Raw genomic sequence first — 14,542 nt, forward strand, 5'->3', positions numbered from 1 at the left:
CTGCCTGATGAAAATTAAACAGTGGCTAATTACTGTGATGACAAGATTTAACATGTTAGAAAATGCACAGCAAAAAATAGTACCCTTTTTATTGTGTTTAACACATTGTTGATGTGGCCTTCAAGGATATCACCACCCCTCCCAATATGTCAAGGTGGACAGTAGCTGTGAAGATGACTAAATTTAACTTTTCTGGTATGATCTGAGAGAATCTGCCAGGAAAGTTCCTCACAACAGCAAAGAACAATGTGCAAAAATTTGAATTGAACTCAAAAGATGTACCAAAGTGTGGCTTTATAAAAAGGCACCTCCCCTAGTCTTGTGATGCAGGGCATACAAGAAATCAAAGAGAGAATTCTAAGTGCAAGTGAGAGTCATAAGAGTAAGAGTGTCAAATGGAGATTGAGGAGCTAAACAACTGCGAGGCACTGCCTTTGCTCTCTTTAAATCATGTGTCTTTGTTATGCAGATCGGTGTGGAATTCTTTGAGGTTCTATGAAGAAGTCTTGGGCTTTGTTGTCATCAAACGCCCTTCTTCTTTCAACTTCAATGGAGCCTGGTTAGCTTTCTCTCTATCTGAACATGCTTTTTATAGTATGGAATTGTTTTTCATACGCAGCAAAGTTGAATATTTATGATTGTCTTCTTGAAAAGAAAATGCATGCTTTTCCAAAGTTTGTTCAAAAGAAAATAACAAATCAATCTGTCTCTGACCCTGTGTAGGTTGTATAACTATGGGATCGGGATACACTTGATTGAAAGTCCAGCCATGGAAGACTATGAATCTCGGCCAATCAATCCCAAGGACAACCACATCTCCTTCCAAGTAAGAGCTGCACCGGTACTTGTAGAACCTGTAATGTTATTTGTGGTCAAATATAACAAATATGTTCTGGTTATGCTCATGCAGTGCACTGATGTTGGACTTGTTAAGAGGAGGCTGCAAGATATGGGGATGAGGTATGTGACAGCCGTGGTGGAGGACGATGGGGTCAAGGTCGACCAGGTGTTCTTCCATGACCCAGATGGGTATATGGTCGAGCTCTGCAACTGCGAGAACATCCCAATCATTCCCATCTCTGCTTGTGCCTTCAAACCCAGAGGTAGTAGTTTCAAGAAGGCATCGATCAGTAAGTGCGGATTCATGGAAACTGTCATGATGGAAAGCTTGAGCCTGGACATGATGAACTTCTCATTTTAAGTTTCAGAAAGAGTGATAAGTCTCACTCCTTTCTGTCAACTGGAAGAAAAATGTTGCAAATGTATTACAGGGTCTATATAGTGTGGTCTTGTGTCTTGGTCCAAAGACAAGTTGTATTGGTTTTCTACTGCTTGTAATAAAGAATTTGTGGGGAAGATTAAGTTGTACTCTATGTATGCATATACTTAATCTCTTGTGGCCAATATGTGCCATGTGATTAAGCTCATATTATTGAAGCAAGAAACTCCTTAATATAGTTTGAGTTAATTTGGCCATGTGTAGTTCAATATATATCTTACTCGTTTCGCTCTTTCTTCACTAATTCAAGTTTCAAGTTTAAATGTTTATACACATGGAAACAAAAAATTGAGTTAAAAGGCATTATGGATACAGGACGCTTTAAGATAAAGGTTGGATGGTAGATGGATAAAAAAGTTTTGAAGATACCTATCTTTGTGCTTGACTGGAAATGTTTCTACAAATAAGCCATTTGAATTGAGCTCTTTAATATCAACCTTGACACATACATCTTAGCTCTTCAAGCACTTTCTGGCTTTGCAATTTGTTTGTACCAGATACTGCAGAAAATCTGCTAACCAGGGAACAAGATATTCCAAGTACATCAAGCGCTGAACAAAGCTTTGTCTATGCTCCATAGGGAACTAGTCTGCAGAAAATCTGCTAACCAGGGAACAAGATATTCCAAGTACATCAAGCGCTGAACAAAGCTTTGTCTATGCTCCATAGGGAACTAGTCTGCAGAAAATCTGCTAACCAGGGAACAAGATATTCCAAGTACATCAAGCGCTGAACAAAGCTTTGTCTATGCTCCATAGGGAACTAGTCTCTGAAGGTCAATATAACCTCAAGTATTGTTGCCTCTATACATCATCATCCTTGTTATAGTCTTCTGAAAGAAGACTCAGAGTTACATCACAAGTTATACATACTGTCCTCCAACTTTGTGACAGTTTAAGCCTCTGCTGTAGTCAACCACTACAAAATCGAATCGCGATAATAATATTAACTGAATAGGTGGAGGTGGGAGAAGGGACAAGAGTGCATTTTGCAACCACTGAATGATGTTTTTCCTCTTTCATCCATCACATATTGATTACTTGCAGATGTGGATACATTCATGGCCCCTTCACATCAAAGAAACGTTTTGATTATGGTGAGAATGAAACCAATTCAATTTCTCATTTCGATGATTAAAAGCTAGAGATGTTATACAGGTGTCCCTCTATATCAGGAAGAAAACCTTTCTCCATCATTTCTTCGTTTACTATTTCATATGTAGTTCGATTTGGGACCAAACCTTTCTCCAGCATCTCATTGAGAAGTTCATTTGCAACTTTAAGCTTTCCCATCATACAATGTCCCTTGATCAACACATTGTATGTTACTATATTTTCCCGCTTCCCTTCTTTCTCCATCTGTAACCTCACATTCAAAGCTGCCTTCAGGTTTCCTTCCTTGCAATAGCCATCCATCAAAGTATTGTACGTCACGTGGCTAGGACTCAAACCTTTTTTAAACATCTCATTCAAGAGCCCTTCTGCCTTTCTTGACTCCCCTTCTTTGCACAATGCATCTATTAATAAATTATACGTTATGGGATCAGCTTTCAAGCCCCTAACCTCCATTTCATGCAAGAACTTCCTAGCTAATTCCATGTTTCCCTGCCTACAGAAACAAGCAATCCAGCAGTTAAATGTCGAAGTGTTTGGGGAAACCCTTCTCTCTAACATTGAATTATGCAATGCGTATGCTTCCTCCATCATTCCATGCTTACAGTAAGCATCAATTAGCGTATTATATGTTATAGCATTGGGCACCAGGCCTCCATTCATAATGTCATCAAACAACTCTTTAGCTTCCTTCATCATCTTCTTTTTGCAGAACCCATTTATGAGTGCATTATAGGTAACTATATTTGGCTTCAAACCCAAGCCAAGCATTTCATCCCGCAAACCACAAGCCTCGTCAAGCTTCCCATTACAGCATAACCCATTAATCAGAGAATTATACGTAATCACATTCGGTTTCAAACCCTGCTTCATTTCCTCAAACACCTTAACCGCAGAAGCTAGATTTTCATCTTTACAGAACCCATCAATCAAAATATTAAAAGTAATCTCATTCGGGTGAACATTATTTGCCACCATCTCCTTCAAAATGGCATCAGCTTTGTGCATCTTCCCCAATCCACCCTTTTTGCAATACCCATCAATAAGAATATTATAAGTAACCACATTTGGTGAAATCCCCCAAGCTTTCATGTCATTAGTAACATCCCTTGCCTTGTTCAATTTCCCAACTTTACACAAACCATTAATCACAATACTGAAAGTGAACAAATCAGCCTCTATCCTCCTCCTAACCATCTCTTTGTACACATATTCAACATATCCAATTTCATTTTCCTTCACCAAAGCACTCAACAAAGGGTTACAAGACAAAACTGACAACTTAAACCCGTAATCGCCAGCTCTCTGAAATGCTTCAAAACCCAAACGGGTCTTCATATTTTTCACATATGCCAGTACCAACATATCAATTATAACAGAATTTGCACAGAACTGGTTGCCACACATTGAAAGCATGTGAAAAATTGAAGAATTCGAACGCTTTTCATTGTTTCTAACAAATCCATCTAAGAAAGCTCTGATCTTTGAGTATTTTTTTGCATTTGCTAGGGAGTGCAAAAGTCTACAAGTGAATTCAAGAGGGTGTGTAACATTGAAATTCTTCTGCGACCAACTAAAGTACCTGAGTATCAGAACTGGGTCAGCTCCTGCATCAAACAGTTGGTGAAGAACCGCGATAAAGTTCGAGTCTTTGAGGTGGGTTTTCAGCTCTGACCAATGTTGCTTTGCTATGAGCTCTGAAATGATTGGGAGGCTGAAGGGCTGTGAGCTTGGACTTGTGGAGATGGAAATTAAGGAACATAGTCTGATGCAGGTTCGACGATGCCCCTGAACGTGGACTCTGGCCTGGAGGCATGAGGAGGAGGACGAGAGGAGTTTCAGCATTTTCAGTGGCGGTACAATTGAAATTGGAGGTCAAAATTGGAATTTAATTTAGGATATGAGTTTGCTTGTAGACCCAGTGGTTTCTCTGTGTAAGGGAAAACGGCCATTTCTGCGACTGTGGAGTTTCTGAGAGAGGAGTCAGTGACTGCTGCCTTTTTTAACAACTGTCGGACCGTAAACGGGCCGGCCCCAACCTAGGAATTGAGCCCTTTCGCTTTAATTTTTTAAATTTAAATTTCTTATGTTTCAAAGTTCTCAAATATCTCTAAAAAGGTTATTGCATATATGAAATTTCGAACTCTATATAATTTTTTTTGTACAAAGGAGACCCAACTCTCAACCACATGAACATACCGTAGAGAAAAAGTAAAATAAAATTCAACCCACCAAATTTTTGTTTAATTAACATAATTTAGATATGTTGTAGAAAATACAAGTAATAAATTACAAGGAGATGTAGTTTTCTCACACATACTATTAAAGTGTCATGAGATTTTATATGAGACTACTAATATACAAGTTAGATCATTTTTCACTGGACTAAATTCCGTTGGGAGATATGTTGTAGAATTAAGTAGAATATTTATACAACTCATTTTCTACTGAATTTTTTTTTTTCTTCCCAAATGCTGTAAATACTTTTTGAGTTGCCAGATCCTCAAGGGACATGAATAGTTTGCATTCATGGTGTCACGTCTTTCCGTCCACTCAGATTATCATCTTTCCATATATATGACCGTTTTAGGTACGGATAGATAGATATATATGTAAAGGGCCCCAAAGATGCTCTGTGAACGGCAGGGCGTTGGTTGAGCTTGAGAGCTGTAAAACGAAATGGGAGAGCGAAGAGAGACCAAGAAAACAAGCAAGTAACAATATTTACCAGAAGGAATGGACCCCACGTCAGATATGCATCTGGTGGGTGAGAAGAGCCCGAGAGCCACAATCGAATATCAACCCCACTCTGCCTCTTTAAACTTGTGGCCAAGGTGTGAGCTTTGAGCTTTGGGAGAGACAAAGAGAGAACCTTTTGAGTTTGAGGAGCCAACAAAGTTGACAAACCCCAAGAACGTATTCATGATATCTGTTGCTTATCAAATTTCCCATATCAATTTTCTATTATATACTTTGTTTGTTTGTTTGATTGTTTATATTATTATTCTTTGTCTTCTCGAATCTCCCCAACAAACGCCAACCCAACCAAACATAACCCACTTTTATCTCCCTCTAATCCTTTTTCCTATTCCAAGTCCTTCCCCTCATTATTGACTTCGTGACTGACCTCAACCACAGTGTGAGTTTGATATCAGCGTTTCTTTGATAAATCCCAAATCACCAACACAAGTAGATTTTGGTGAATTGCTGCTTTAGTTTGTTGTATATGACTTTTTGATTAGATGTGAGCTTAGCATGTGTGCTATCTTATATGTGTTAGTTGGGTAGAAATATGAGAGTAGTCGAAGGGGCTAATCATGCGAACACTTTGTGACTCCTGTGAAAGCGCAGCTGCAATCGTATTTTGCGCTGCGGACGAGGCTGCTCTTTGCCCTGCCTGTGATGAGAAGGTTTGCTTCTTTACCATCTGGCTCTTAATTTTCTATAGTAACCAATTGGCAGATTCATATGTGAAAGCCCAAAATCTGGAACTGCTTGTTTTTTTTAGTATAAGCGATAGTCTAAACTAGAGGGAAGGGGTTTTCTTACACACACAACTAAGATGTCGTGGGTTCAAGAGACCCCTTTGGCTGTTTTTCGTATATTTAGTTTACTGGATGCAAGTTGAACCCCATATGCTGTTGGGTTGTTATGTATAGTCAGGTGGGTTTATATTTGTAGCTCTCCTTTACTTGCTGGTTGAATTGTTAGTTGCTTCCATGCTTAACTAACATGAGTTAAAGAAGTTTTTGGAGCAAATATATTGCGTTGGTTGTACTGCTAGAACCTTGTAATTTCTTGTTTCCTCTGTTGTTTACTTTCCTTTTGTCTTTCCCACATTGCATACATCCTTTCCAATAAAAAATTACTTTTGGAAATAGCTTAGTGACTGAGAATAGTTACATAATTTCCTGGAAGAGAAAGTTTTGTTTGTTTGTCCATATTCAGTGGAAATAGCTTACGGTTAATGCTCACATTACATAACAGGGTTTGTCTGAAAGAGCTTTTTCATAACTGGTCAAAAGTTTTGGAATTTAGTTTGTTTTCATTCTTCTGCATTCTCTGGTTTACATCTTTTAGCAATGCTTTAAACTGTTGATGGGTTGGCAGGTCCACATGTGCAATAAGCTTGCTAGCCGACACGTGCGGGTTGGTCTTGCAACTCCCAGTGAAGTTCCCCGGTGTGATATCTGTGAAAATGCACCTGGTATGCTGGCCTTTTTTTGTTTTCGTTTTTTGGCTTGTATATTTTCCTGTTGATATGTCTTTATGTTAATTGAAAAGAAGAAAAGAAAAAGAATTCACACTTATTCTATCTTCCTGGAAACTACGTGTAGCTTTCTTTTATTGCGAGATAGATGGAAGTTCCCTTTGTTTGCAATGTGATATGGTTGTTCATGTTGGAGGCAAAAGAACACATGGAAGATATCTTGTACTTAGACAGAGAGTTGAGGTTTGTTAATCCTTCTTACCAAGAACTGGTTTTTTCATCTTCTTCCAGCTGCTGCATTTGACTTAGTGTTCTACATGATTTGGTTGTTCTGTAGTTTCCAGGAGATAAACCTGGTAATGTTGATGACCCGGCTTCCCAACCCATTGATCCGGGTGAGACCAGAAGAGTACAACATCAGCCACCTAGAATGACAATAGGAGAGAACCAGCAAAATCACAGAGCGTCTCCTATTCGTATATCAGATGCCAATGCTGATGGGCATGTAAAGATGGATACTAAATTGATTGATTTGAACATGAAGCCTCATCGGATGCATGAACAAGCTTCAAATAAAGAGGTTAGAGTGTTTTCATTGTTCACTGGTTAATAAATTGCAAGAACTAGATCATGGTTGCTTGTATGGGCATGAAAAGAGTGGTTAATAATTTGAAAAGTTTATCATTTATGTGCAAGTGAACTTAAAAAACAAGCTTGTTTAATTCATAAACTAAGGAATTGAAGCTGGATAGGCAGCTCAAATCGGGACTCCAAATTGATGTAAGAAGAAATTGAAGCCTGCTTAATTCATAAGTTGAGAATTATCATAATTTTTTTATCTTCTTTTTGCTTTGAAGCTGAACTGAAAGATTGCAATTCTACAACCTTGGGCATAACTTAAACAGAATCATTCTCTCTGTAGGATATTCAATCAATGCATAATTTGTTGGCTTTTCATATTTCAAACTATGTATTGATTAATTGTGATGCCTACCAGTACATTTAAGCAACAATCATCTCTTGTTCTTGAACAGGACTAATGCAACATATCCGGAAGCATCGGCTTCTGCAGATTACTTCACCAGTTGCCTGAAGGGTGCTTCATCATATGCCCCGGTTATCTGCTGCTTCAAGTGGAGCTTTTAAGTAGGCATATGATCATTAAGGTTTGAAGAGTGTTCCCCATTATGTAGTTTAGTTGTGCAGGATATATAGTTGGAAAGCATCCATAACTTGCTTCAAAAGCAAAATATCATTATTTAGTGCAACTCATGTCATAGTACCTTTAGTTTTGTTTGTTTTGGAATTTTTTTAAGTACTCATACAAAAATGAGGACTCTCTTGTAATGGCACTAAAATTTGAGAATTTTATTTTTTCATAAAGTACATGCTGAATTCTTAGGAACTCCAAAACGGTTTGCTTAAAACTGCAAGCAGAGGAATATGAGACTAGAGCATACAACAACAATCTGTACAAAGGAATAATGGGTTTATGGAGGAACCTAAGGTTTAGCTTTGCACTTAATCAAAACTTAAAAATGATTGGGAGTGTTCTAATTGAACGTAACGTAATAATTCATTTGCTTCGAGCTAGGTGAAAGGTGTAGTCTTGTCTAAATCCATGATGTTTTCAATACTGAAAATCGGTACTTCTCCTCCGGAAGAGGTTCAAAGTTTGAATCAACTAAATGAAAGCGTTTTTAAATGGGAGAAGCATTTGGATTTTCAATGAAATTTTTGTTATGCTGGTGATCATCTCGTTCTTCATTTCCACACGAGACAACTGTATCAGAGGCAACGGCCCACAAAAGACTACCAAATTTTGGGCCGGTCCATCTGTTCTCCAAATAAACTGTAAAAACCAGCCCCTACCCAACGAAAAAACAACAAAAGACAAAAAAAAATCTAATTTAATTAGAACCCGCAGGAAAGGCATTTTTTCTGTTGAGCTGAGACTTTGACTGCGGAACCACCGCGAATCAATCGGGACGACGATGAGGCGACTTCCGATGACGGCGTCGTTCTCGTTCGCGCTCTTGTTAACGACGACGTTTTGGACGCTCTCATATGGCTTTGTGAGGCCTCCAACTCTGCTTCAGCTTCAGAGCTTGTCCGGAAGCGGCAATTACTTGACGAGGGAGGAGCTCTGGTTCGATCAAACCATAGACCACTTCTCTCCTTACGACCACCGCAGATTCCCCCAGCGCTACTATGAGTTTCTTGACTACTTCAGACCATCGGACGGTCCAATTTTTCTCAAAATTTGTGGAGAATCCGCGTGCCCCGGTATAGTTAATGATTACCTAAGTGTAAGTTTTGATTTCTGATTTCTTCAAAAAGGTTATAAATTGGAAAAAAATCGCAACTTCTTGTAAAATTGTTCAAGTGAAATCTCGTTGTGCAGGTTTTGGCGAAGAAGTTTGGGGCAGCTTTGGTTTCGCCTGAGCATCGATACTATGGAAAAAGTTCTCCTTTCAAATCACATACAACAGAGAACTTGAAGTATTTATCATCAAAGCAGGCGCTTTTCGATTTGGCTGTTTTCCGTCAGTTTTATCAGGCAAGCCCATCTTCCAATTTTTTGAATTTGATTGTCTTCAGTTAGAAAATGACCCAATTGAGCATGTAGTTTACTGGCTTTTTTCGTTTAATTATTTTTAGGAATCGTTAAATGTGAAGCTGAATAAAACCAAGGAAAATCCGTGGTTCATATTTGGTACCTCGTACGCCGGAGCTATGAGTGCATGGTTTCGACTCAAGTTTCCTCATTTAACATGTGGAAGTCTTGCAAGTTCTGCAGTTGTTGAAGCTGTTTATAACTTCCCTGAATTTGACCAGCAGGTGACTACAATGTTAATAGGTTTCTTTCCCCTTTAACATGAGAATGAGATTGTAGTTCCGTGGTCTCTGCCTCAACCCTGTTGCTCTTAACTTCAATCCTATCCAAATGCAGATTGGTGAGTCTGCCGGTCCGGAATGTAAAGCTGCACTACAAGAAACTACTCGTCTTGTTGAAGGAAGGCTTGCAACCAACGGGAAAGCAGTAAAGGCGATGTTTGGTGCAACCCAGGTTGGATTTTTCATCCCTTCCATTCATCATTTGTAAATCATATACTTTCAAAGCATGACTCTACTTTCACACCGGTAGGATTTTTTTTAATACTATCCACCTCGCATCTTGACCTTAAGTCTGTTTGCAGCTTGATATTGAAGGTGATTTCTTGTATTTTCTGGCGGATGCTGCTGTTGTAGCGGTAAATATTACTTCTTTCTGAGTTTTATCAATCAGTTTTCAGTTTCTCAAATTAGTGATTATTATTTGTTTGAATATTTTCAGTTTCAATATGGAAATCCAGATAAGTTATGCTTCCCTCTTGTTCAAGCAAAGAACAATGGAGAGGATTTGGTGGTATGTTCCTCTTCTTTCCATTCCGTTTGGTTCTTTAATTGAAGCAATCATGGTCCATTGTGTTCTATCTTGCAGTGTCCAAATGAATTACCTCTTTATGAAATATTTCTAATTTCAACTCTAGCGGTAGCATGAAATTTCTATAGCACATTTCCTCTGTTTAGTTTTTAATATGAATTCATTGTTTATGTTGTACATTAAAAATAAAAAATAAAAAATTCTAACTTCCCAATGAGAGTAAAAGAAAAAGAAGAAGAAGATTGTTTTAACTTGGTAAGTTGTAAGCGGTGCTAAAAATCTGGTTCTTGACCTTATGCTTCATGAAGAACAAAGATGCATATATCATTTTTCTCTAAATGTCTAATGTTTCTAATGGAAATAAATAATCTCCTTGTAGGATGCGTATGCCAAATACGTTAAAGAGTACTACCTTGGAAGTTTTGGCGCTGACGTTGAAACATATAATCAGGAACGCTTGAAGAACACTTCTGTTAGTGAGGGCAGTTCTGATCGGTTGTGGTGGTTCCAAGTTTGTACTGAAGTTGCATATTTTCAGGTGGCACCTGCAAATGATAGCATCCGGTCTTCAAAAGTCAACACAAGGTATGTTTCTGAAAATGCTTTGATCCAAGCATTACATTTTTATCATTTCTATTTTGTTGCGCTTCTAGGCATCTCTGGTTGATAGTTTTTCATTGTTGCAGATACCATTTAGACCTTTGTAAGAATGTTTTTGGAGAGGATGTCTATCCTGATGTTGCTGCAACAAATATATACTATGGAGGCAAAAAAATTGCAGGTCAAACTTTTCCCAGTAATTATATATTACTATTTAGTAGCATCATTTCTATCTACTCTTTCATTTTAGCTCTTAACCTTTATCACCATTTATTCATTTTCCCGATTTTTCTAAATAAAGACACATCTGGGTATTTATCATTGGTTCACATGATCTTATGAAAAATGAATCTGCAGGTTCAAAAATAGTTTTTACAAATGGCTCACAGGATCCCTGGCGTCATGCATCCAAACAGACTTCATCTCCAGATAGTGAGTATCCTATTGCTTTGACGAGAAGTCTCATTATTGTTATCCTATGCTCTGATTTGAATTTTTTTGAACAATGTTGCTTTGTATCATGCTTGATATTCTAGACTAAATTGTACCCTGTCTTTTGTACCAAGAAGGAATTTTCTCCTAATGAGTTTACTCGTGATCCATTACAGATCTAATCTTTGTACCACCAAATTTTGTTTGGATGGTTTTCATCTGCAGCAGTTTTAAACTTGTATTCTAAGAATATTGCACGTTTACTGTGCCTTTGAGACGTGTTGAACTGTTATGGAAAGTCACTTTAGAAGGGATAAGACATTTGATAGACTTTCACTTATTTTACACAATCTTGGATCTTTCTGTACTCTCGTTTCCTGAACTCATTTTTAACTTTCAGTGCCTTCCTACATCATCAATTGCCATAATTGTGGTCATGGAACTGATTTGAGAGGATGTCCTCAGTTTCCTTTAACTCTTGAAGGTATGTATTATTTGTCTGTCTTTATATTAGTTTTTATTTAGAATACAATTAGTTATGAAAATGCCAGCTACTTATTATTAAGATGAAGGTTTGAAATTCCCCTTTGTGGAGCCAGTTTGGCTTCATATTAAGTTTTCCAGATTGCTGTTGGAGCCAGTTTGGGATTATATATCCTTCGGTTAAATTTCTTCCATCTTTTTACTGATATAAAGCATGCATACCAGATTGCGACCTTTAGTTTTGTGGTTCTGGGTGCAGACGTGGTATGGGATGTCAATTCCCTTGTGTTTGTTGGGTGTTGCCCCTCCTCCCCAACCACCTTTCTCTGTATATTTGCAAGGAAAAGAACAAGGATGAAAGAAAAAAATGCACAAAAATACAGAAATGGAAAAACTACCTAGTAGCTGAATATTTTTGCCAAGTTAAGAAATTACTCAATTCAAAGTTTATCCCGGGTTGAAGAAGAAAATTGTGGAGTAGCTGGGTTTTGTTATTAACATGCACTTTTTAATTTCAGCAGCCATTGGAAGTTTCCCATGTTTATAAAGGGCGTTAAATGCGCCTCAACGTTGGATACTTTGGGTCCAAACATGATTTTCACGGATGGATGTTCTTGTTGATAATTTTGCCATTCTGATGTTGTATTTATTAGAATCTATGACTTCTCTGTTTCAGGCAATTCCCAGAACTGCAGCAACCCTGATGCAGTCAACAAAGTAAGGCAGCAACTTGTAGAACACATTGACTTGTGGCTGTCTGAATTTGACGAATCTGGTAGGAGCTACATGTAATATACTTTAAGTGATGCGCGATGTGTTTGTATAACTAATCTTAAATCTCACCTCTACCTTCTCAACAGATGTTTAATTATTAATCTAGCGAGGATAATCACAGTATGTACCCAGATCGTATGTATAGGTATAAAGTCTTTTTCTTTTGCTACTTCCATGTTATTGCAACATCAATGAAAAACTTACGAGACTTTTGCCGTAGGGGCATATATATTATCTATGTTTTTCATTTTACATTTTTAACAACTCATTGTTTCATCAGTCTTCCTTTTCCTCTTCCTCTTCCAAATCCTCCCCCATCAATTTTTTTTACATTGTGGTCGTCCATTTTTGCCTCTTTGCTTCTTGATTTTCAATCTTATTAGCCTCTTCCTCTGTTTCATCGTTCTCAACCTTATTACATTTGAGGAAATTAGCAAGTCTGTCAAGAGCAACATCATCACTTTTCATGAGCTCCTCGGCAACCTCTGCTGGGGTGACCTTTGCCCTCTCTATCAACCCTTCATTCTCTCCCCAAAGCCGATGAGGGCGGTCGTGGCCACGGAAGCCAAGGTAGTTGGAGGCCAAGATCCTGAACCCACTTGTGGTGCAATAGGACATGTGAATGTGGACGTCCATTCGACCAGGACGCAGCAAAGCTGGGTCAAGTCTATCCTGTGGTTTGTGGTGAACACAACGATTCTCTCATCACCACAGCTTGACCACAAGCCATCTATAAAATTCAGTAGGCCTGAGAGAGTCAACTGCAATTAGGTCCGCTTTAGAAACTCATTATATTATACACACAAAATGTAAAATATAAAATAAATAGAGCACTGAGCACTGACCCTGTTGTTAGATTGGTGTTGATACACAAACTGCTGCTGCTCATCGAACTGCTGGTCGTGCATTTCCAGACTGCAATCAATGTCCTCAATCACCAAAATCGAACGGTTGGTAGTGGACAGCAATATCCTCCTCGGATCATAGTTGCTGTGAATACTGGTGAGCTCCAAATCATACACATCAAACTTGAGATAATTAGCCATGGCCGCAATCAAGCTCGATTTTCCAGTGCCAGGAGGGCCATATAACAAGTAGCCTCTTTTCCAAGCCTTCCCCACTTTCTTATAAAACTCCCTCCTCTTCACAAACCTGTCCATGTCCTCTACAATGGTTCTCTTAAGCTCCGGCTCCATGGCCATCGTCTCAAATGTAGCTGGGTGCTCCAGATTTACAGAACCCCAAATGCTCGAACCCATGCCGTTCTCGTCATCACCCAAGCATGGATCTCGGGTGTAAAGTTTCACTACTTTTTCTTTCTGTTTGATTGCATTGGCCTGAGCAAACACATGAGGCAAGTAAAAGTCAACCACTTTGTCTTTGTGTTTCTTGTGGAATGTTAGCTCAAAGCAACGCTTTTCACTAGACTGGTTGTTGTTGTTGTTGTGACGGCGGAGGCTGTGGTTTTGGAATTCGGACAGTTGATCGGAGGAGCAGATGTAACGCCATGTTAGTTTAACGTTGTCAAATGTGTCGTTGACTTGTTGGCCTTGGTCAATGGAAAGGCTGATGGTCTTCTTTTGAGTGGTTTTGCTGACCCGAAGACGTTCGGTCAACGGACTGATCTTGGTCCGGAGGTAGAGCTCGGCAGCGTCATAGACTTGGTTGCGTGTCATGCCGGAGTGCTCGTAGATAATGAGAGTGAGGTGGGAGGAGAGGGGTAAAAAGGTAGCTGAGGCTTGAGTAGATGTAGGAGTGGAGCTGGCAGGGGATGAGCTGGTCCGCCATGGAACGGACCAGCATCATGGAGGCTGCAAAGGAGGCGTAGGCTGAGAAGAGAGTGGATGCTGTTGTGGGTGCATCTTTGAGGCTAAACATTGTGGTCAACTCTTTTTGACTTCAATTGGTTGAGCTGGAGTTGGGAGGTGGAGAAAGCTGAGGGGGGAGAGGAGTTTTATAATGAGTTGGAAGAGTGGGAAACTTGGGCAGCAAGGAAAAATATGGTGCAAGCTGTTCAAGTTTCAAAGAGTTTTCTCTGTGCTTTAGAAGGTTCCTATTCATTTGTGAAGTTAAAAGTCAACACGCCATATGGTTTGCACAAAAGAATATGTGGGGATAATGGGGATAAATGCAAGCTATGAATGAAGATGATATAAGCTTAGGGTCCCATAGTCTATTAGGTTAAGGACCAAACTGATGCATTGACCAAAAAATTAAGGACAACC

At 38.9% G+C, this 14,542-nt stretch overlaps 4 protein-coding genes and 1 pseudogene across 7 annotated transcripts; 3 read left to right on the forward strand and 2 right to left on the reverse strand.

Moving 5' to 3' along the window:
• The first annotated feature begins 304 nt into the window (after positions 1 to 304).
• Positions 305 to 1,476, forward strand: LOC103340186 (glyoxylase I 4-like). Its single transcript, XM_008243575.2, has 3 exons — positions 305 to 559; positions 724 to 826; positions 911 to 1,476. The coding sequence occupies exons 1-3, from the start codon at positions 396 to 398 to the stop codon at positions 1,199 to 1,201; spliced, it is 558 nt and encodes a 185-aa protein (XP_008241797.1). The 5' UTR covers positions 305 to 395; the 3' UTR covers positions 1,202 to 1,476.
• An 877-nt stretch (positions 1,477 to 2,353) lies between these two features.
• Positions 2,354 to 4,378, reverse strand: LOC103340184 (Pentatricopeptide repeat (PPR-like) superfamily protein). The gene has a single exon (XM_008243574.2). The coding sequence runs from the start codon at positions 4,234 to 4,236 to the stop codon at positions 2,413 to 2,415; it is 1,824 nt and encodes a 607-aa protein (XP_008241796.2). The 5' UTR covers positions 4,237 to 4,378; the 3' UTR covers positions 2,354 to 2,412.
• An 838-nt stretch (positions 4,379 to 5,216) lies between these two features.
• Positions 5,217 to 7,987, forward strand: LOC103340183 (B-box zinc finger protein 19-like). Its single transcript, XM_008243573.3, has 5 exons — positions 5,217 to 5,801; positions 6,502 to 6,598; positions 6,729 to 6,844; positions 6,939 to 7,181; positions 7,636 to 7,987. Exons 1-5 carry the CDS (start codon positions 5,709 to 5,711, stop codon positions 7,639 to 7,641), a joined length of 555 nt encoding a protein of 184 aa, XP_008241795.1. The 5' UTR covers positions 5,217 to 5,708; the 3' UTR covers positions 7,642 to 7,987.
• A 500-nt stretch (positions 7,988 to 8,487) lies between these two features.
• On the forward strand, positions 8,488 to 12,546 carry LOC103340182 (putative serine protease EDA2). 3 transcript variants are annotated; one of them, XM_008243572.3, is made up of 12 exons: positions 8,488 to 8,910; positions 9,006 to 9,161; positions 9,263 to 9,442; positions 9,555 to 9,671; positions 9,802 to 9,855; positions 9,939 to 10,010; positions 10,408 to 10,613; positions 10,715 to 10,809; positions 10,986 to 11,060; positions 11,461 to 11,544; positions 12,220 to 12,318; positions 12,404 to 12,546. In XM_008243572.3, exons 1-12 carry the CDS (start codon positions 8,596 to 8,598, stop codon positions 12,409 to 12,411), a joined length of 1,461 nt encoding a protein of 486 aa, XP_008241794.2. In that variant the 5' UTR covers positions 8,488 to 8,595; the 3' UTR covers positions 12,412 to 12,546. The 3 variants fall into 3 exon arrangements, with proteins under 3 accessions (XP_008241794.2, XP_008241793.2, XP_016651829.2); XM_008243571.3 differs by having other exon boundaries at positions 12,220 to 12,546; XM_016796343.2 differs by lacking the exons at positions 11,461 to 11,544; positions 12,220 to 12,318; positions 12,404 to 12,546 and adding an exon at positions 11,237 to 11,439.
• Positions 12,407 to 14,195, reverse strand: LOC103340181 (AAA-ATPase At2g18193-like; annotated as a pseudogene). The gene is made up of 2 exons (XR_016122700.1): positions 13,163 to 14,195; positions 12,407 to 13,078 (listed from the first exon to the last, which is right to left on the reverse strand). The product of XR_016122700.1 is annotated as an AAA-ATPase At2g18193-like (transcript).
• Between the last annotated feature and the right edge of the window lie 347 nt (positions 14,196 to 14,542).

This window comes from Prunus mume, linkage group LG8 (assembly GCF_029339155.1).
Source record: "Prunus mume cultivar Tortuosa linkage group LG8, ASM2933915v1, whole genome shotgun sequence".
Taxonomy (NCBI): domain Eukaryota; kingdom Viridiplantae; phylum Streptophyta; class Magnoliopsida; order Rosales; family Rosaceae; genus Prunus; species Prunus mume.